The sequence below is a fragment of the Salvelinus sp. IW2-2015 genome, linkage group LG5 (genome assembly GCF_002910315.2).
Source record: "Salvelinus sp. IW2-2015 linkage group LG5, ASM291031v2, whole genome shotgun sequence".
NCBI classification, from domain to species: domain Eukaryota; kingdom Metazoa; phylum Chordata; class Actinopteri; order Salmoniformes; family Salmonidae; genus Salvelinus; species Salvelinus sp. IW2-2015.
The window spans coordinates 34,905,300-34,927,004 of record NC_036844.1 but is presented as its reverse complement, the minus strand read 5'-3'; the positions used below and the strand labels follow the sequence as shown (position 1 = coordinate 34,927,004).

The window sequence follows — 21,705 nt, the reverse complement described above, 5'->3', positions numbered from 1 at the left end:
GATGTAATCTGTTATACAGTTTAATAGCTGTCATTGGTGTAAGGCTGCTTTGTAATATTTCAACTATGATTTGATTTGTCTTCTGTTTCCCTACTTTCACTCTTCCATATTTTGCCTCTCTCGCTCTGCTCTCTCTCTGCTCTCAGTTCTGAGGACTATCCAGAGATCCAGCGGTTGTTCCCCTGTGCAGACATCCAGTACATCCCAGACGCCAGCCACTGGATCCACGCAGACAAACCCCTGGACTTCATCAGCTCCATCAGCTCCTTCCTGCAGCCCTAACCTACCCTGCTCCAACCCTGTTTACCCACCACCACCTAATTACTAACCCTACCCTGCTCCAACCCTGTTCACCCACCACCACCTAKTTACTAACCCTACCCTGCTCCAACCCTCTCCACCCACCACCACCTAATTACAGGACAACCACTGGCCTTTAACATTATTCACACTAATATGGCACAGCACAAAGCCACTATTATCCAATGACGGAAAAGATCAAGCTCCAAAGGGCATTCTGTGTTGCGAAGGCTCTGAGGGTGTCTGTCACTGCTGTTGCCTATACTCATCAAAGTTCAAATAATTGTTTGACCTTTCCAACGTATGTGCGTGGTGTTCTCGCTGTGAGCAAAACGCCTTGTGCGAATAATGTGAAAGGCCTGTTAGGCTCCGCCCACTCACACTGGGGTCCACCTCTTCAAACAGCCAGTAGGTAGAGCTTCAAACCAGAGGAGGCACAGCCATCTTAGTAGACAATGCTAATATTGCTAACCCTGGACCAAACTCACTCTTTCTTTCCATGCTGTTTATCTTGCGCTTAAAGGAGCTGTATAGAATGGAATGTATGGAAAATGCCCTTAATATATCTATAGTAATAGTGGAATGATAGTGTTTCATCATTTTCCTTCCCCAAGAAAGGTTATTGGGCTCACACAAAATTACATTCTAATGGTGCAGCCTTCTTATTGGTCAACAAAAGACGGACCTTCTCTTGTGAAATTGACAACGAGTTACATATAGCTCCTTTAACCGCCATATTGTAATACAATCAAGGATTTGTGTAAATGTATTACCGTACTTAATAGATATGTAAATAGTAAGAAAAGTAGGTAGTTGGGTAGTCAGAGGTTGAGATTATATTTAAAGTAGATAGATTGACAGTTTTGTTTTTAAATGAGGGAGTTGTTTTAGGTATGAGTTACTAATCCAAAGATCCTCTCGTCATTGTTGCACAGTACCATTCTACTCTAATCAGGTTGATGTAAATCAGCATTGAAGAAAGTCTTCGAGCCAGGTCTTATCTAGTCTAGTCTGGACATGTTCTGTATGTATCTGGCTATGTCTCAAATGGCACCCTGTGTCCCATATAGTGCACTAGTTAAAGATGCACTATGCGGAAACCGCTGTGCCATTTCCTGGTTTCAAAAATTCTAATAGTTTGCCTAATTTCAGTTTGTGAGAAACAGAAAAGTAATAGTGTAGAGAATCATTGTACCGTRTAAACTGCTGTGAAATATCTTTTCCATAACCTAAAATATTGTATTTGTTAGCTGTTTGAAACTGGTGTACAAATCTGAAAGTAAAAGATGCAAAAATGTAACTTAAGCACGGGAAGCATAGAAATAGTGCACATAGAACAGATCTACCACTTCTTAGGCTTGCTTTCAATGAGAATGACAGATCTATAACTCACATTTTTGTGAATTTGGTCAGATCGCCCAAAAATGTACATATTGCAGCTTTTGAAGCAGTGCACTATGTAGGGAATAGGGTGTCATAACAGCCTTAATATAGTGCACTATGTAGTCCAGGGATGTCAAACTCATTCCACTGAGTGCCGAGTGTCTGCAGGTTAAGACCTAGACAACCAGGTGAGGGGAGTTCCTTACTAATGAATTACCTTAATTCYTCAATCAAGTACAAGGGAGGAGTGGTTGACGAAGTGCAAAAAGGAAATAGGGTGTCTAATTTGAGACAATGCCTGAGATACATCGCAGCTCTAACCCTACAGTATGGGGAATATGGTGTGATCTGTAAAGCAGCCAGACTCTGTGTCTCTGGGATGGGTAGACTAGAGGGGTGATTCAGCAGGGAGCTTGGCAGAACAGGAGGGTTGGCGATATAGAAATATAATCTCATTCTAGTTCTGTGGTTGTAACCCTGGTTCATAATACTGGCTGAGAAGTGAAGCCTGGCCTGAAGACGAGCCAAGCGGAGAGAATGTAAAGCACAGCTAAAGCATTATTTACAAAGCATCTCGGAGTAGGAGTACTGATCTAGGATCAGTGCGCCCCTGTTTTTGCCTGTTGACTCAAATTGAATTATTCCGCTGCTCTATCGTTCGCTACATACTTCAGTCTGACTTCCATCATTAACCAGGCATGCTTCCATCCAAAAAATGTATGCGAGTAAAGTACATAAAAATGCCACGATAGCCTTGATGGAAAAAGCTAGTGTAACGGATGTGAAATGGCTAGCTAGTTAGCGGTGGTGCGCGCTAGCAGCCTTTCAGTCGGTTACGTCACTTGCTCTGAAACCTAGAAGTAGTGGTTCCCCTTGCGCCGCAAGGMCCGCGGCTTTTGTGGAGCGATGGGTAACGACGCTTCGTGGGTGACTTGTTGATGTGTGCAGAGGGTCCCTGGTTCATGCCCGGGTCGGGGCGAGGGGACGGTCTAAAGTTATACTGTTACACTAGTTTGTCAGTGAACTTTCCAAATGTAGACAAAACAAAATCGCTAGACAAGATGGGATCTTTTGGTGTCGTAAAATGTATTATGCAAGAACTGGGGGTCCTCCCATTACGACTCGGGAAAGCATGCAGTTTATTACGCTTCATATGAAATAAGTTATGAGGAACTTCACAGGGTGGTGATAGTGCAAGGTGATTAGCTTGATGCTGCTTTCCAATAAATATCGAGGGTCTTATTCTAGTGACATGATGATKGATGTTTGGCTGCCGTTTGACAAATAAAAATGATCTTTCTCTTTAGTCCATAATTTAATCATGCAGGCCAGTTTTCACCAACCGGTCGATCTTCAAGGCATTCCTAGTCGATCACCAAACATTTCTGTAGAAAATCCAACGTTAAAGGCTGTGATAAAGGCTTGCGCTCCTTTTAAATTCATGTTGCGCTGTTGGCAAGATGTGCGCTTGATTTGAGAAGCCCTGCGCACCGGGTAAGCAAAGTTCCCATTTAGAACCATTTCAGTTGTCTGAAAAGTTAAACTGGGACCGGGAGATCTGTGGTTAAATCGAGTGCGCCTACTTGGGTGGCCAATCTGATATATCAAATCAGTGCCTACAGAGCTTCCACGACACCAGGCGAGAGCAAGGTTTGATACTAGTTTAACTTAGATGTAATAACTTGTAAAACCATGACCACAGAGAGACTGTCAAAGAATACAGCAAAGAGCTGCTCTTTTTATGAGCGAGTTCATGTTAAAAATATGTATTCAGCACTATGCTCAGCTGTGCCTTGCAAGTGCTACACCAACTGGTCTATTTTGTTATCAAATCTCAAGTTTTTAAATATTGGCAGGCTAGGCATATAGCCGATATGCTGTGATAATGTATTAGGCCTACTGCACAAACGTCATTCTTACAGGACTTTTTTTATTGGGTTAATGTTTCATTTTCTTAAGTCATGTTAAAAACAAATCCTGAGCGGTATATCTTGTGTTGCGTTTTGACTGCGWWAGTGATCTTGACTGAGAAAAGGTTGGTGACCACTGAGCTGTTGACTAAAGCCAATACCAGAGTGGCCACATTCGCTATATAACGCAACATTTGTTTGTGACAAAACCATCAGTAGGCCTAGAGTTGAAAGTGCCATGGAAACCCATTTCACTTTTTTATTCGGTACATGTGAKTCCGCAAAAGGTATTTTTATGTGCACTACGTCATCACGCACAGCCTTTAATCCACAACAAGTCCATTTGATGGAAACTCATCTCTGCAGATTTAAATATTCACATGAAAATCTGTCGCCAATTGGATGGAAACCTAGCTATTGAAGTCGTTTGCGGTGATATCAAAATGAGGGGTGTTGTACTAAACAAAGTAATCAGCGATTGGCTCATCTCTAACTAATCAAACCTCTGCTTTAACCGTGTGTGTTCTGGCTCTGGCCCAACCCATCTGTTTCTGGGACCAATCAGAACGGTTAGAATGTTTTTCTGTTCTAGAAATCGTTGTGGAAGTACTCAGATTTAGACTCATTGCGGAGAAGAAATTAACACCCGTGGGTGTGGTGTAGCGTTTGGCTGGAGCAAGGAGCTTGGATAGCCAGGCAACCCCTGGGGGGGAAAGAATATATATATATATATATATATCCTACATCAGCACTCCTAATCCTACAATGCTTTATGAATACGGGCCCTAATTGTCTTATATTAGAAGTCTGGACTAAAGACAGGACCTCTCAAGCAGATGGAATGTAAAGTACAACTGCAGCTCTGAACCAGAGATTAGAGTGCTGATCTAGGATCAGTTTTGCCTTTTTAGATCATAGTGAATAACATATGAACAAAGGGTGAACCTGATCCTAGATGAGCACTCCTAGTCTAAGAAGCTTTCTGAATAAGTGCTCTGGTTCTGTCTGAACGGACATGTGGATTTAGCACCTGATGTCAGTGAAGGAACATCTACGGCTCCCCAGGGAGATCGGGGCTGTTGTGTTGCTGTGTGCAATCGCTTTTATACATGGGGTTAATTTGTGTGTTTTGTGTGCGGTATGTTACTAAGCCTGTGGGAATTAGCCAGAAAGGAGAACAAAGGGGTAAAATGATTGTTATGGAATAAGACATTAAGTGAAAGCACACAGTGTAGCCGTGTTAAAGCTGTGTTTTTTTTMGGTATTTTATCCTCAGCTGGGGGGAAAGGGTGTTGCAATTGATGCAAACGCTTAGTAAATCTGACCCTTAGTCTTTGGAATTAATTTCAGTATTCTTTTCAATGATGTGTAAAGGTAGTTTTTTTGTGTGTCGTACTACTCGATTACATGTAGTGTAACATGTTGTTTTTGACCTTTTTTATAGTGCGATGTCATTCAGATAGCTAAATAGCTACCTTTCTATGCCATTTAAGCGCTAATAAAGCTATATCTTTCCAGGTACTGTATTATCTCCTGTATCTCCCAGGTTAGACTSTACAGCAGAGGGGGTCCTACTCTGGTCCTGGGGAATCTACTGGACCTGCAGGGTTTTGTTCCAGCCCTACACTAACACACTCTGGGTCCTGACTCCCAACACTAACACCTTATTCAACTAATCAAGTTCCAGACAGAAGACCATGAATAGTTGATTACTTGAAACTGGTGTGTTAGTGCAGGGTTAGAACAAAAGCCTCCACTCTCTAGGACTGGAGTTGGAAAACCCAATGCTCTACACTGGGTAATATTCTCTACTCTTCTGTGTTGTGAGTGGCCATTTTGTAAAAATGAACTGTGTACTCTGTTGTTTGTGATAATCTACTAGRGTCTGTTTCAATGGTCATTTATTCAAGTATATGAATCACTTTAACTCTGTAGACGAAGGCTGCATTTACACAGGCAGCCCAATTCTGATATTATGCTGCTAATGTCGTTTGACCAATCAGATGTTTTGCGAATAATTGGGCAAAATATCAGAATTGGGCTGCCATGTTTTAGTGTTTATGGGTATGTCAGATATGCTGCAAAAGAATCTCTAACTCATATTGTTCTTAATCTTATCAGATTTCCTCTGTGGTCAGGTTTGTTCTTCAGTGAAATGTTTTGGTGCTTGTGTGTATGGGGAAAAGTACAATCAAACAGTGATACTGCAGCTCAGTAAGTCTGTCTGTCTGCCTTCTGAGGCTTTTTTTGTTTTCATCTCTTTTTCATCTCTTTTTCATCTCTGTAAAATTTGTAACAAGTTTTCCGCAGTTAACCAGCAGCTCTGAGACTGGTCTCCGTGTTGCCAGTTATGTATATTTTATCACAGGGACTCATAGCCCCAAAAGGGTTCTAGTGTGTTTATAATTTTTGTAGTTGAAAGTTAAACAAAAAGTGTACTCCGTTGGATGCCAGGTTTGAATAACTAAAGATATCAGAATGGTTTGTGTTGAACTAGCTTACCCTTGTTTTAACTAAAATAGTTTGGTGGTTGAGTAGCTAGGCAATCCCCTACCAATCATACTCAGACCCCACGGTTCATATTGGCTTTCTGTTGGTCAAGAATGTGTCGATATTGAACCTGGGTTGATGGGGTTTGCACTTTTGGGACTATTCCATTGGTTCCATTAACACTGTACAAGCTCAATCAAGCGCACACCTAAAGTAAACCAATACTATTTTAACCCAGGTATGAGGTGAAATGTTTGTCAATTTCAACATGGCTAAATAAAACAAACAGTAATTTAGTCTATTTTATTACGAGCATGCCTTTTCATCCTCTTGTTCAGTTGTCGATYGGCCTATGCATTTTAACTTTGCCACAGTAACGTTCATTCAATGTCATGTAGTTGTGAGATACATTGGGTGAATAATTGAGATATTAAATMATGTATTACTGATGTATATTAAAATTGAAGGGGAAAAAAACATGTCTTGTCTTCCTGTCTCGGATAGTCTGCACTTGGTAAATATTATGGGTTAAGGAGAATGGGAAGTTGTGATGACATTGTGGCTGTTTTAATCCCTAATTTTTAGCTGTGTACTAGAATAAACGGCACGCTCAGCATTTGGAAGGACGTTTAAATTACTTTAATCAAAGACACGCGTTATAGATTAATTAATGATTACAGTTGGAGGGAATCTACAACCCAAATGTAGTATGAAGGCAACCATTACCACTGAATAATGTTTTCCTCAAGTAGAGAATTAATCTCCATGTGAATGTGTGTAATGCATGTCAACTATCAGCTCAATCCATGTATCTCTCCCAGTAGGAATCAACAGTTTGAAAAATGTATAAAGTATCTATGATTTGTCCCTCTCATGCTATGTTGTATTATAAGTCTATGGTATGAAACCCCTCCAGTCTGCTGCTGCTACTCGACGACCGCGACACCGGCGACGCCTGCGCTGCATCCTGGTCACCATGACGACCCGTCTTCCCCCTCTTCAGCCTGTCCCTCCATGTAACAGGGGCCGGAGAGGGGGCAGGGGTATGGATGACCTGTCCAGGGGTGTAGGTCAAGGTGGTAGGGGTGGAGGCTGGCCTCTGTGGGGGTTCTTTAGTCCTCCTCAGCAGCCCCAGACGGGAGGGTTTCCTCTGGGCTTGTTCTGCTGCCTGCTGGCTCTGGAGCTGCTGCTGCAGGATCCTCTGGATGTCGTCCTGACACACGGAAATACATTTGTTGACATCTTTATTGACTATTGGTAAAAAACAGACAACAATATTGATGGATTATTTCTCATTATGGCAATCCAGTATTGCATTTATCTTTTTCTGCCCACTGCTGCAACTTTTACCTCTGACGCCTTGACGCTGTAGGTGTTATCATCTAGATGTGTGCAACAAAAGTTCAACATTTACCATTTCTGTCAAACTGTCTACGCATACATTCGATAAATCCAACATATGCAGCATTCCATTGGAAATGAATGCACTTCCGGTGTACGAAAATACAATGACGCTATCGGTGTGATCGAGGCATTAGACATCAAACTTGGTACACATTCTGACCAGTGATGAGGTAAAAAAAAAAGTGTGCGAACTCAGTGACTTTCAACGTGGCACCGTCATAGGATGCCACCTTTCAGTTCATAACATTTCTGCCCTGCTASAGCTTCCTCGGTCAACTGTAAGTGCTGTTATTGTGAAGTGGAAATGTCTAGGAGCAACAACAGATCAGCCACGAAGTGGTAGGCCACACAAGCTCACAGAACGGGACCGCCGAGTGCTGAAGTGRGTAAAAATCGTCTGTCCTCAGTTGCAACACACTACCGAATTCCAAACTGCCTCTGGAAGCAACGTCAGCACAAGAACAGTTCTTCAGGAGCTTTATGAAATCGGTTTCTTAGTTTATTTCTCTCAAATTCCGTGATTACGAACTCGTCTCATCACTGCAACTCCCCAACGGGCTCGGCAGAGGCAAAAGTCATGCGTCCGCCAAACCGCGCTTCTTAACATCCGCTCACTTAACCCGGAAGCCAGCTGCACCAATGTGTGAAACACCTTTKAAATTACGACAGAAGTCAGCCTGCAGACGCCCGGCCCGCCACAAGGAGTCGCTAGAGTGCGATGAGTCAAGTAAACCACCCCTGCCAAACTTTCCCCTAACCCGGATGATGCTGGGCCAATTGTGTGCCGCCCTATGGGACTCCCGGTAACGGGCCGGTAATGACACCCCAACACTGAGCCACTCGGGAAGCCATAAATGGGTTTCTATGGCCGAGCAGCCACACACATGCCTGAGATCACCATGCGCCGTCTGGAGTGATGTCAAGCGTGCCGCCATTGGACTCTAGAGCAGTGGAAACATATTCTCTGGYGTGATGAATCACACTTCACCATCTGGCAATTCGACAGACGAATCTGGGTTTGGCAGATGCCAGGAGAACGTTACCTGCCCAAATGTATAGTGCCAACTAAAGTTTGGTGGAGGAGGAATAATGATCRMGGGCTGTTTTTCATGGTTTGGGCTAGGCCCCTTAGTTCCAGTGAAGGGAAATCTTAACGCTACAGCATACAATGACATTCTAGACGATTCTATGATTCCAARATTGTGGCCACAGTTTGGGGAAGGCCCTTTCCTGTTTCAGCATGACAATGACRGTGCACAAAGTGAGGTCCAAACAGATATGGTTTGTCAAGATTGGTGTGGAAGAACTTGACTGGCCTGCACAGAGCCCTGAACTCAACCCCATCGAACACCTTGGAATGCCAGCTGCAAGCCAGGCCTAATCGCCCAACATCAGTGCCTGACCTCACTAATGCTCTTGTGGCTGAATGGACGCAAGTCCCCGCTGCAATGTTCCAACATCTAGTGGAAAGCCTTCCCAGAAGACTGGAGGCCGTCATAGCAGTAAAGGGGGGACCAACTCTATATTAATGCCCATGATTTTGGAATGAGATGTTCGACGAGCAGGTGTCCACATACACTAAAGTGACCAGAAGTATGTGATGTCATATTGCACCATTAGAGGAAGCTGGTCCCTCACCACCAGATGGCCCCAGGCTCTATTACTCCATTATCATGCTAGGATACCAGCTGGTGACATGTACCGGCTGGATGCATTATAACGTGTGTGTTAAACCATGGGTAATTTGCCATTGTCCCTCATTAGTGAGAGCTTGTTTTCCACCGTAACCTCTCCCCAGCTGAGCTCATATGTTGCTACTGTATGTCTCAGACATATCCATTTTTCCGACTCGCTCTCTCTTTCTCTCCTCCCACCATCTTTTAGTACCTTCCAGGCCTCTAGTTCCAGTGAGAGCTCCAGTCGTTTCTGCACAGCCTCCAACAGCTGGTTGTTCAGTAACATCATCTCTGTCTTACTGCGGAGAAGCTCCGTCTCCATGGCCTTCTTCCTGTTCAACAGGAAGGGGAAAAAAAACTAAACAAAACATCAATGTGTCATTTTTCTACAGGAACAATGCAGTTCCCTCTTAGAGGAGGCATTGACACTTCTCTTTGCTGTGAATGTGTGTGTGTGTGTGTGTGTGTGTGTGTGTGTGTGTACTCACTTGTCCATGGCATCGTCTCTGTCACGTAGTGCCTGTTGTAGAACAGCACTGTCATCCACACCATTCCCTTTTTTAACCCAGAACTGGGAATCCTGGGGAAAACAAAACAAGAGAGAGTGGTTGGGAGAAAAAAGGCAGGTTTGTTTTATTTATATTCACAGTTATGGAATACATTGACATAAAATGGTGTTTCTTTACTATTGATGACATCAGTTCTTCTGCTAGTTGGAATAAAATGTTTGCTGATGTATTCTGACCTTCTGTGTATGTGGTGATGCATTACGGCTGGGAGTCATGTGGTGATGCATTACGGCTGGGAGTCATGTGGTGATGCATTACGGCTGGGAGTCATGTGGTGATGCATTACGGCTGGGAGTCATGTGGTGATGCATTACGGCTGGGAGTCATGTGGTGATGCATTACGGCTGGGAGTCATGTGGTGATGCATTACGGCTGGGAGTCATGTGGTGATGCATTACGGCTGGGAGTCATGTGGTGATGCATTACGGCTGGGAGTCATGTGGTGATGCATTATGCCTGGGAGGCATTTAAATGCCACCGAGTAATTAAAATTCCATTGAAACAAGTTTGAGCTAACTGAACCCATCAGGTCACATACCTGAACGGAACCAGTCTGGGCTCACCTGAGGGGCGGTGTCTAAACTCATCTGACATGAACCGTTAGCCTCCGAGCTACTGCTGGATAGGCACAGATTTACTCATCTTTGTATTCTATGGGTTTGCCTGTGGGGGTGGGATCTACGCTCACCTAAGAGGTGTGTGAGTGGCTGAGTGCCTGGGTCACATTCACTAAAAACTGAGGAACTAAATGCATCCTTGAGGACCCTGGCCCTAACTTGGCTGTGGCCTCAGTGATTAGTTTAAGTATCACCTGTACTGTGGCTGAAGCTATTAGTTCACCGTGCTGAGTCTGAGAGCTAGTTTAGGTTCCCGTTGGTCTGTGTGGCTGAAAGAGGGCTAGGTTTGGGTTATGTGGCTGAGTTGGTTTTTAGGGTTCACCTGTGCTGTGTGGCTGAGAGCTAGTTAGGTTCACTGTGCTGGTGGCTGAGATAGTTTAGGGTTGCACCTGTGCTCGTGCTGAGAGCTAGTTTAGGTCACGGTCTGTGTGCTGAGAGCTAGTTTAGGGTTCACCTGCTGTGCTGGCTGAAGCTGTAGTTCACTGCTTGGTGCAGCTTTAGTTCACCTGTGCTGTGTGGCTGAGACTAGTTTAGGTTCACCCTGTGCTGTGTGGCTGAGAGCTAGTTTAGGTTCACCTGTGCTGTGTGGCTGAGAGCTAGTTAGGTTCACCGTGTGCTGATGTGGCTGAGAGCTATTTAGGTTCACCTTGCTGTTGGCTAGAGTAGTTTAGGTTCACCTCTTGTGGCGAGAGCTAGTTTGTCACCTGGCTGTTGTGCTGAGGCAGTTTAGGTTCACCTGTGCTGTGTGGCTGAGAGCTAGTTTAGGGTTCACCTGTGCGTGTGCTGAGAGCTAGTTTAGGTTCACCTGTGCTGTGTGGCTGAGAGCTAGTTTAGGTTCACCTGTCGTTGGCTGAGAGCTAGTTTAGGTTCACCTGTGCTGTTGTGGCTAGAGCTAGTTTAGGTTCACCTGTGCGTGGGCTGAGAGCTAGTTTAGGTTCACCTGTGCTGTGTGGCTGAGAGCTAGTTTAAGGTCAACCTGTGCTGTGTGGCTGAGAGCTAGTTTAGGTTCACCTGTGCTGTGTGGCTGAGAGCTAGTTAGTTCACCTGTGCTGTGTGGCTGAGAGCTAGTTTAGTTCACCTGCTGCTGTGTGGCTGAGAGCTAGTTTAGGTTCACCTGTGCTGTGTGGCTGAGAGCTAGTTTAGGTTCACCTGTGCTGTGTGGCTGAGAGCTAGTTTGCGTGCGACGTTCTGCAGCAGGACCAGCGCTGTATCCAGACTGTTCTCCTGAACAGATGGTTCTACTGTGCTGGACTCTGCTTCTGTCAGAGGAAGCAACAACCTCAGAACGGACTGAACCTCCTCTGTAACCTAGAGAGAGAGAAACAGTCAAGGCATTCACGCAGAAGAACAGCTCCTGACTTTTATAACTTGTTTGTTAAGATCGCGAGGAAAATGTGCTACAAAATATAAGTAGTCAAATTAGACAACTGAAGATCGAGGAAAAGATTGACAGAGTGAGTAAAAAAAAAAAAAAAAAAAGCTATCTTAATCGTGCTAGCTAGTTAAATTCAAATTTGTCAGTTAGCTTGCTAGGAAGTTAATCCCTGGAATTTGGGGAATTTTTCTTAAATTCWTCAGAAAAGTTAGCTTATAACAGTGAACCTTTTTTTGTGGGATACACAAGGCAATTCTAAGTCTTGGGGCTATTTTTGGTTAAACTATCCCCAATRCAATGGAATTGCAACCCTCTGCATGCACAGTGCATTCTTCCATCACATGTACAGCTGATTCTCAAGATCTTGCACACTAATGAGATGCTACAGAGCCCACACTACTACACTGTCTGAGCCAAGGACAACATGCTTTCTGGTAAGTTTTGATTACAATACTGGATGGGGTGAATATTTTATGACATATATTTTTTTTTGTTAACTAGTAAATACAGCAAAGTGTGTTTAAATCATTTCTAACTTGTTAACAATTTCTCCTAGTTAGTTTTTGCTACCATGTGGGTTTTCGCTTGCTTGAGCATGCTAACTGAGTGTTAATTCACCTGTTTCCATATTTAAAAATATATATATTTAACCTTTATTTAACCAGGTAGGCTAGTTGAGAACAAATTCTCATTTGCAACTGTGACCTGGCCAAGATAAAGCATAGCAATTTGACACATACAACAACAGAGTTACACATGGAATAAACAAAAACATCCAGTCAATAATACAGTAGAAAAAAAAGAAAAAGAAAAGTATATATACAGTTAGTGCAAATGAGGTAAGATAAGGGAGTTAAGGCAATAAATAGGCCATGGTGGCAAAGTAATTACAATATAGCAATTAAACACTGGAATGGTGGATGTTTCATTTATCTTACAAAGAAGTTYTGTAATCTAACTGCTTAACTATTCATCTGTACATGGAATTGTATTTGTTTTTTTACTCATTTTTTTCTAATCTTTGCAGGGAAATGCCACAGGCACCATCTGATGTGTGCAGACTGCAGCTAATTTAGAAGGAAAAGCTGTGTACATTTGCAAACACTGTGCCAAATCATATGTGAAGAATGCAACAGATGCAGAATCATCTGGCCAAGTGCATAAAGTTCCCTCAGCACTCACAACAAGCAACCTCTGACAAAATTCCATCTAGTTCCATTTGGGGTGAAAATGATGAATCAGACACCACAGACAAGGGACAACAGACACACCGGTCTCTACATTGCAGATGAGCTGAAGGCAGTCATCAATGACCTTGGACCACAAAAGGTATTTGCACTGGTGAGACAATGCTGCGAACATGAAGACTGCTTGGTCTAAAGTGGAGGAGTCCTACCCTCACATCACACCCATTAGCTGTGCTGCTCATGCATTGAATCTGCTCCTCAAGGACACCATGGCACCGAAAACAATGGATACACTCTACAAGAGAGCCAAGGAAATGGTTAGGTATGTGAAGGGTCATCAAGTTATAGCAGCAATCTACCTCACRAAGCAAAGTGAGAAGAATAAGAGCACCACATTGAAGCTGCTCAGCAACACCCATTGGGGTTGTGTTGTCATCATGTTTGACAGTCCTGGAAGGATAGGAATCTCTCCAAGAAATGGCCATATCACAGTCTGCCGATATGGACAGCCCCATCAAGAGGATCCTCCTGGATGATGTATTTTGGGAGATGGTGGTAAGCAGCCTGAAACTCCTGAAACCTAAAGCAGTAGCCATTGCACGGGTTGAGGGAGACAATGCCATCTTGTCTGATGTTCAGACTCTGCTTGCAGATGTAAGAGAAAAAATCCGTACTGCCCTGCCCACTTCACTGTMGRTCCAAGCAGAYGAAACTGCAYTTCTGAAATACATCAAAGAGCGTGAAGACTTCTGCCTGAAGCCCATACACGCCACAGCGTACATGTTGGACCCCAAGTATGCTGGCAAGAGCATCCTGTCTAGTGCAGAGATCAACAAGGCCTATGGTCTCATCACTACTGTGCCTCACCACCTTGGCCTGGATGAGGGCAAGATTCTTGGCAGTCTGGTGGAGTACACTTCCAAGCAAGGGCTTTGGGATGGAGATGCAATATGGCAGTCGTGCCAACATCTCATCAGCCACCTGGTGGAAGGGACTTTGTGGATCTGAGGCTCTTTCCCCTGTTGCCTCCATCTTCCAAATCCCACCAACATCAGCCGCCTCAGAACGCAACTGGTCCTTGTTTGGAAACACACACAGCAAAGCACACAACAGGCTGACCAATACAAGGGTTGAAGAATTGGTGGCCATCCAAACAAATGTTTTTCTTTTTGAGCCTGACAACGAGCCATCCTCAACAAGGTTGGAAGGTGACCATGAAAATGAGGTCTCAGAGTCTGATGTTCAAGAGGTGGACATTTAGAAGGTCCAGGGAGAAGACATGGAAGCCTGAGAAGAAAACAACCAAAGCTTTAGTTTCTAGACTATCATTTTACACGTGTATGTTGAAAATGTTGTTGGGAGATGTGATGGATCATTGGGGATCATTCAATATTCCCTTTTGTTGTTCAGTGAAATCATCCCATGTGAAGAGTCAACTCATTTAATTAAAGTTCAATTCCTAACTACATTTTTTTTWTTTCTATTGGAAGGATTTAATTATTTGCAATTATGTCTACTTATGAMAAGGTAAAAGGTTTATGTTTCTGTCTCCATATGCTATGGTAAATATATCCAATGCAAKAAACATCTACATGGTATTACTATTAATTTGCATAAATTCCCATATTCCCAAGGAAAGTTTCCACCTCTGAKTATTCCCCAAAATGTTCAACCCTAGCCATGACCACACCCTCATCAGCCTGCTGAGAGGATGTCTCTGTTAGAGGTATGGGTTACTAATCTAATGGAGCAGCCCCCCAGCTACACCACCTCCAGACCAGACAGCTTCTACAGGACCAGATCAACCAGTCCAGGAGCTGAGAGAGAGCCTTACCACAGTGCTTGAGGAGGTAAAGGTCACCATGAAGAGAGAGCCTTACCACAGTGCTTGAGGAGGTAAAGGTCACCATGAAGAGAGAGCCTTACCACAGTGCTTGAGGAGGTAAAGGTCACCATGAGGAGAGAGCCTTACCACAGTGCTTGAGGAGGTAAAGGTCACCATGAAGAGAGAGCCTTACCACAGCTCTTGAGGTAAAGGAGATGGCAAAGGAGCTGTCTGTCATCAAGTTCTGCACCATAGAGAACAGACTGCAGAGACTCCTAGAGAGAAGCTGCAGCACCCACCCTGAGCAGGACCTCTAAGAAACTTCAAGCCCTCAAATGTAAAAAAGAATGCAGACCTGATGGCATCCTAAATGAGATGCTCAAATTCAGCAAAATTCCAATTGGCTATATTAAAACTGTTTAATTTGAACAGGAACCAAGGACTCATAACCCCAATCTTTAAGAACGGAGACAAATTTGACCCTAACAATTACAGAGGTATTTGTTTSAACAGTAACATGGGGAAAGTTTTCTGTAGTATTATAAATGTAAGAGTTCTAAACTTCCTTAATAAGCACAATGTCTTGACTAAAAGTCAAATTGGATATCTACCAAAAACATCTCACGACATGACAATTAAATCCTTGGCAATAAATGGAGCATCAGAATTGGCAAGAAATTATAACCAGGGGCCTGGCCTTTGCCAGGGTTGCAATCGCAGCCCTGCGCTCTTGGCCACTATTCTAGAAAAATCCTCAGCCCCTGTTGTTGGTCTCCACAATACAGAGGTTAAATGCCTGCTCTTCGCAGATGACCTATGCCTGCTGAAACCCACAGCACATCACCTAGAGCAGTACTGCCAGACCTGGGCCTTGGCAGTAAATCCCCAAAAGACTAAAACAATGATTTTCCAGAGAAGATCTCAGGGAATTAGACCAAAGTTCTCGATTGGTACAAAATATGCAGAGTACTGCACACACTACAATTACTTAGGTTTCAAAATAAGCTCAACTGGACACCTAAATGAGGCAGTGAATGAATTGAGAAAGCATGCAGGGCATTCTACACCACTAAAAAACMAATCCAAATAGAAATACCTCGTATAGTTTGGCTAAAACMAATTGAATATGTCATTGAATCAATTGTACTTTATGGCAGCGAGGTGTGGAGTCCACTTGCAAAACAAGATTTCACCCAATGGGGCAAACACCTACAGTACATGTCCAGAGGAAAACTACAACAATGCATGCAGGGCAGAATTAGGCCAATATCCACTAATAATAACTCAAAAAAAGAGCAATGAAGTTTTGAAAACATCTCAAATATGGTGACCCCTTCAAATAATTTATCAATCCCTGCAATGCCAGAAAATATTTCCCTCATCCAGCCCTCATCAAGCCCTGCAATGCCAGGAAATATTTCCCTCATCCAGCCCTCATCAAGCCCTGCAATGCCAGAAAATATTTCCCTCATCCAACTGGTCCTGGGGCTGAGTTCACAAATCGGTTCTACTAATACACTGAAGCCTCAGGACCAGAACATCCAATCAATCAGAATAAACCAAATGACACAGTCAAAACAAAAACTACATTACCTATTGGGAAAAACAAGCACAAAGCAAAATCCTGTGCTATCTGGCTATAAATCGACAGTACACCATGGCAAACTATTTGACCACGGTTACTGATTAAAACCTTAGAAAAACTTTGAAAAAGTACAGGCTCAGTGAGCACAGCCTCCCTATAGAGGAAAGGCTGTGCAACCACTGTACCACAGCAGAACCCGAGGCAGAGCTTTATTTCCTGAGGGAGGGAGGGGGTGAGAGAAGGATGAGGGAGGGAGGGGGTGAGAGAAGGATGAGGGAGGGAGGGGGTGAGAGAAGGATGAGGGAGGGGAAAGAGTTCAACATAAACACAGACTTCTAAAGGCGACGTGCTTCACAGTAACAGAAAGGATTCAGTCCTGTTAGCCTACCCCCAGACTCCATTCAAGCCCTGTTGTCATGTGATTCTTGTTATTCAGCCTCTATACATCACACTGATCTTGTTTCTGTATGTTTCAACAATTGCATGACCTTTGAAATTACTTTTKAAATATATGGTTATGCTTGACTGTATTTGAAGTGTGTGTGTTACCTTCTCCCTGTGTTGGCTCCATCCCGGTTCGTCTCTGTTCTCCTGTAGTTTGTCCACCTGAGCCTTCAGCCTCAGACTGCGTCTCACTGACAGCGCCACCTCCCGACGCACTTCCTTCAACTACACACAAACACGTTTGTAAAGAAGCATGTTTAWCAACTTCCTACAGGTGTTGCTGAATTTCCTCTTCCCTTCAACTAGACACACACAGACAGTGTTACATGCAAAACACACACACACCACACCTCCCGAGGCACTACCTTTAACCATGCACGCACACACACCACCTCCCGAGGCACTACTTTTAACCACGCGCACACAACCTTCAGCTAAGAATAAATGGTGTCATGAAAAACTCAGGCTCAGTTGTAAACAGTGCTAATCCAGATTCCTGGAAGATGACACAGCAGAYACAAATCCTGTTGTACTGGATACGCATGTGACAGCTCATATTACACACGCACACAGATAACACCAGGCCCCTCACTGATAAGAGCCCAAAGAGAGACAACAATATTCCCTTCAGCCACAAATCAAACCTGTCTCCATGAGCTGATAACATTCTATAGCAGAGTATGACACACTTGTACTGAACGAGGTGAAAGATCTGTTCTGGTCCAAGATCTTTGAAAACCATAACAAGTACTGCGTCAAATTACATTCAATATACTTTCTTGGCTGCACAGCACACACATGTTATTTTTGTCCGTCCTCACTCTCTCACCGTGTCTGACACTGGTCCTAATGTTCTGCGTCTGCCGAGCTGTCGTTCACTCCTGATGAGGTCCGGTAAGGTTCTGTCTACGTAGCTCCGTCTGAAAGGGCTCTTATCCTCACTGACCTCATCAGAACCATCTCCCTCACTGACCATGGTCAAACCACCTGGATCGCCATTCTCTATGGCCAAACTCTCCTTGACCATGGCCAGCTCACCAGAACCATCAGGACCAGCATCTTCTGCGGTCAAAGACGGCATCAAACAGGTACTGGTCATGGTCAACAGATCATGACAATTGTCCCCCTCTTCGGTCAGCGAAGTCGACCCTTCTGTGACCACATCCTCCTTCTCTGGGTCATCCTCTGGTTCAGTCATGGTCGAGCTTGAATCGTCCTGTGTTTGTATTTCATCTCTCAGTATTGTAGACCGTGTGGTTGAACTGCCACAGACAGTGCCAGGCAGCTGGTGTCCATCTTCCAGGGTATGCAGGGAGTAGCAGAGTTGTTCCATGGCAGTGAACTGTGGTCTCAGTCTCTCGTTCAGGATGGAGAAAGGCACAGGGTCTCCCATGGTATAATAGAGGGGTCACAACCACCAAACAGTAAACCGACAAGAGGAGAGTTTGAGAGAGAATTGAAGAGAGGAGCTCACAATCTCACTGGGACAAAAAAAAAATGACTGGCAGTGAGAACAGGCTATGACAGAGTGAGAGAAAAATAGAGAGTGAGAAGGGGAGGGAACAAAACACAGAATGTTTACCAACTGGTTTTTCCTGAACTTTGAGTAACCAGAATAGGACCAACATATCTTGTGTGATGTCATCGAGTGATGTCAGAGGAGGCTGCACCCTCACCTTTTTTTCTCCCTTTAACTTCTATTGCTACGGTGATGGTAGCCTGGATACGGGCACGTCAACATTTCAGGGCTTGAGGGAAATGGACCTTTGATGTCCTAACACAATCAGACACAGATTACAGACATGACGTACGATACCTATCTGTTTATACTGCCCTGTCATCATATAACAATGCCAAGCTACACATACACCATTTCAGAAGGGATGAGGAGCAAATGTGTGAGAGAGATAAGAGGCAAGACATGGAAGGGAGAGTACAAAAGAGAGAGGTCGTTCCACCAATTCAGTGCCTTTTGAGAAGTGTCACTTGGTAAAAAAATATATATACAGTACCAGTAAAATGTTTGGACAAACCTACTCATTCAAGGGTTTTTCTTTATTTTTACTATTTTCTACATTGTAGAATAATAAACACATAAGGAATCATGTAGTAACTAAAAAAAGTGTTAAACAAATCAAAATATTTTAGATTCTTCAAAGTAGCCACCCTTTGCCTTGATGACAGCTTTTCACTCTCTTGGCATTCTCTCAACCAGCTTCACCTGGAATGCTTTTCCAACAGTCTTGAAGGAGTTCCCACATATGCTGAGCACTTGGCTGCTTTTACATCACCCTGCGGTCCAACTCATCCCAAACCACCTCAATTGGGTTGAGGTTGGGTGATTGAACAGGCCAGGTCCTCTGATGCAGCACTCCGTCACTCTTCTTCTTGGTAAAATAGCCCTTACACAGCCTGAATGTGTGGTGGGTAATTTTCCTGTTGAAAAACAAATGATAGTGGGACTAAGATCAAACCAGATGGGATGGCGTATCGCTGCAGAATGCTGTGGGAGCCATGCTGGTTAAGCGTGCCTTGAATTCTAAATAAATCACTGACAGTGTCACCAGCAAAGCACCCCCACACCTCCTCCATGCTTCACAGTGGGAACCACACATGCAGAGATCATCCGTTCACCTACTCTGCGTCTCACAAAGACACAGGGGTTGGAACTAAAAATCTAAAATGTGTACTTATCAGACCAAAGGACAGATTTCCACCAGTCTAATATCCATTGCTCGTGTTTCTTGATCCAAGCAAGTCTTCTTATTGGTGTCCTTTAGTAATGGTTTCTTTGTAGCAATTTTATCATGAAGGCCTGATTCACACAGTCTCCTCTGAACAGTTGATGCTGAGATGTCTGAATTTATTTGGGCTGCAATTTCTGAGGCTGGTAACTATAATGAACTTATCCTGTGCAGTAGAGGTAAATCTGGTGCTTCCTTTCCTGTGGCGGTCCTCATGAGAGCCAGTTTCATCATAGCGCTTGATGGTTTTTCCGACTGCACTTGAAGAAACTTTCAAAGTTCTTGACATTTTGCGGATTGACTGACATTCATGTCTTAAAATAATGATGGACTGTCATTTCTATTTGCTTATTTGAGCTGTTGCAATAATATGGACTTTTACCAGATAGGGCTATCTTCTGCATACCCCCAACCCATACCTTGTTACAACACAACTGATTGGCCGAAACGCATTYAGAAGGAAAGAAATTCCAGAAATGAACTTAACAAGGCACACCTGTTAATTGAAATGCATTCCAGGTGACTACCTCATGGAACTGGTTGAAAGAATACCAAGTGTGTGCAAAGCTGTCAAGGCAAAAGGTGGCTACTTTGAAGAATCTCAAATATAAAATATTTTGATTTGTTTAACACTTTTTTGGTTACTACATGACTCCATATGTGTTATTTTATAGTTTTGATGTCTTCACGATTATTATACAATGTAGAACATTGTAAAAAATAAAGAAAAACCCTTGAATGAGATCGTGTTCAAACTTTTGACTGGTACTGATATATATATATATATAAATAAAACTTGATTTCACATCATTTTAATTTTAACATTTGTCATAAAGAGCACTTGTTCAGCTTCATAAAAATAAATAAAAATTCCCATCTCATGAGGTTAAAGAGCGACTGCCCCTGAAAAACAACTTCTCGTTTTGAAAACGYCCTGTGACATATGAGTCAGAAACATTTATTATAGTGTTCCAAAATTGAGATTTGTGAGATAAGAAAAAAAAAATGTAAGTCACGGAATGAAGGGTACCTTTAACAGTGTTCCTCTGGTTGGGTTTATTTCAATCCTTCCCACATGCCCACAGTGCTCAAGTAATGGTCAATTTGGTACAGGGCTGTACAGGGCTGGTTAGGGTCCATCAGTAAATTACACAATATACTTAATACAATATTTTTTAAATGTCAATAACTGCATATTTCAAAATGACTTAACTCCTTACAAACTATAAATTAATATAAATATTGAAAGCATTTAATGAGACAACTAAAAGATGTGCAACATGAAAATAGTCACAATTACATTGTGTAATTTATTGACGATCCCGTAACTAGCCCCAGAGATAAGCTATCKAATGTCAAACCAATTTTGCCCTGTTCGCACACTAGCCGGCTGAAGCAAATTGTAGAAAGAAGTTGGCCTTGGCGACTTCAAGACCTGGTTAGACTGTTTCTCGGTTATCTAGATGGGTGAGCGGCTGTAACGGTGTATGGTTTTGGCAGAGTTAATGTACAAACSTTTGCCACGTCACAAACCACCCAAGACAACTATTGTCTGGTTTCAGTCTGAATCAGTCATGGCCGCTTCATTTCCTAATGACCAAGACGAAAAGCTAGGGCAAATCAGGAAATTCAGCCCCCTTAACCCTCGAGTCAATTTTCGCGGCCCTACGGAAATCAAATTAACATAATTAAACATCCCCATATAAAGCTAAAGGTATATGTTTTTTTTGTATTGGCGGAGTCTCAATTCAACGCATTGGTGGAGGAGCTAAAGTAGTGTTTGTCAGAACATGATACATCGCGAAAATTTGTCTTCCCACGAAAACGTCTAATGTCCGAACGGTTTGACATACAAAATATTAAAAGATGACTCTCACGAACATGTACATGTCGGTGGTTTTGCTCTACAAACCCCACAACAGTCACTTATTAAGTGACAAATAAAGTAGCGATTTAATCTTAAAATCAACCATAAATCCAAATGCGTCACAAAAAGCATTTCTAGCCTGTCTGTCTATGTATAGGTAACAGGGTTGGCGTGTTATGCTTGACCCTRTAAGTTTTCCACCAGAATATTGCCAAAAAGAGTAGAACCAGCTCACCTGCTTTTACCCACCGGGCTCTATTGTTGGCTGGCGTTAAACCAGTGTAATTGTCAATCGCACGCTCGTTTGCTTATTCAACCTGTTAAAGCAA

The 21,705-nt window shown here is 43.2% G+C and overlaps 2 protein-coding genes across 2 annotated transcripts in view; one reads left to right on the top strand and one right to left on the bottom strand.

The window, feature by feature from the left end:
• Nucleotides 1-6,384, top strand: part of abhd11 (abhydrolase domain containing 11) — a 16,203-nt gene extending 9,819 nt beyond the window's left edge. Inside the window, exon 6 of the mRNA XM_023988330.3 lies at nucleotides 147-6,384. Within this exon, the coding sequence (XP_023844098.1) occupies nucleotides 147-282 (136 nt within the window). The 3' untranslated portion in view covers nucleotides 283-6,384. The remainder of the gene's footprint in view (nucleotides 1-146) is intronic.
• bicdl2l (bicaudal-D-related protein 2-like) lies at nucleotides 5,854-21,705 on the bottom strand. The gene is made up of 8 exons (XM_023988329.2): nucleotides 21,612-21,705; nucleotides 18,442-18,539; nucleotides 17,595-18,283; nucleotides 16,871-16,990; nucleotides 11,499-11,657; nucleotides 9,652-9,743; nucleotides 9,375-9,495; nucleotides 5,854-7,296 (listed from the first exon to the last, which is right to left on the bottom strand). The coding sequence occupies exons 3-8, from the start codon at nucleotides 18,156-18,158 to the stop codon at nucleotides 6,970-6,972; spliced, it is 1,383 nt and encodes a 460-aa protein (XP_023844097.1). The 5' UTR covers nucleotides 18,159-18,283; nucleotides 18,442-18,539; nucleotides 21,612-21,705; the 3' UTR covers nucleotides 5,854-6,969.

Excerpts from the sequence above, each read along its gene's own strand:
- bicdl2l (XM_023988329.2), bottom strand. The coding sequence starts at position 18,158 with ATGGGAGACCCTGTGCCTTTCTCCATCCTGAACGAGAGACTGAGACCA. Across the intron at positions 9,744-11,498 it reads CTCTCAGCCACACAGCACAG|GATTCCCAGTTCTGGGTTAA; the intron begins GTGAACCTAAAC and ends TGTTTTCCCCAG. Across the intron at positions 7,297-9,374 it reads TGGAACTAGAGGCCTGGAAG|GACGACATCCAGAGGATCCT; the intron begins GTACTAAAAGAT and ends TCCGTGTGTCAG.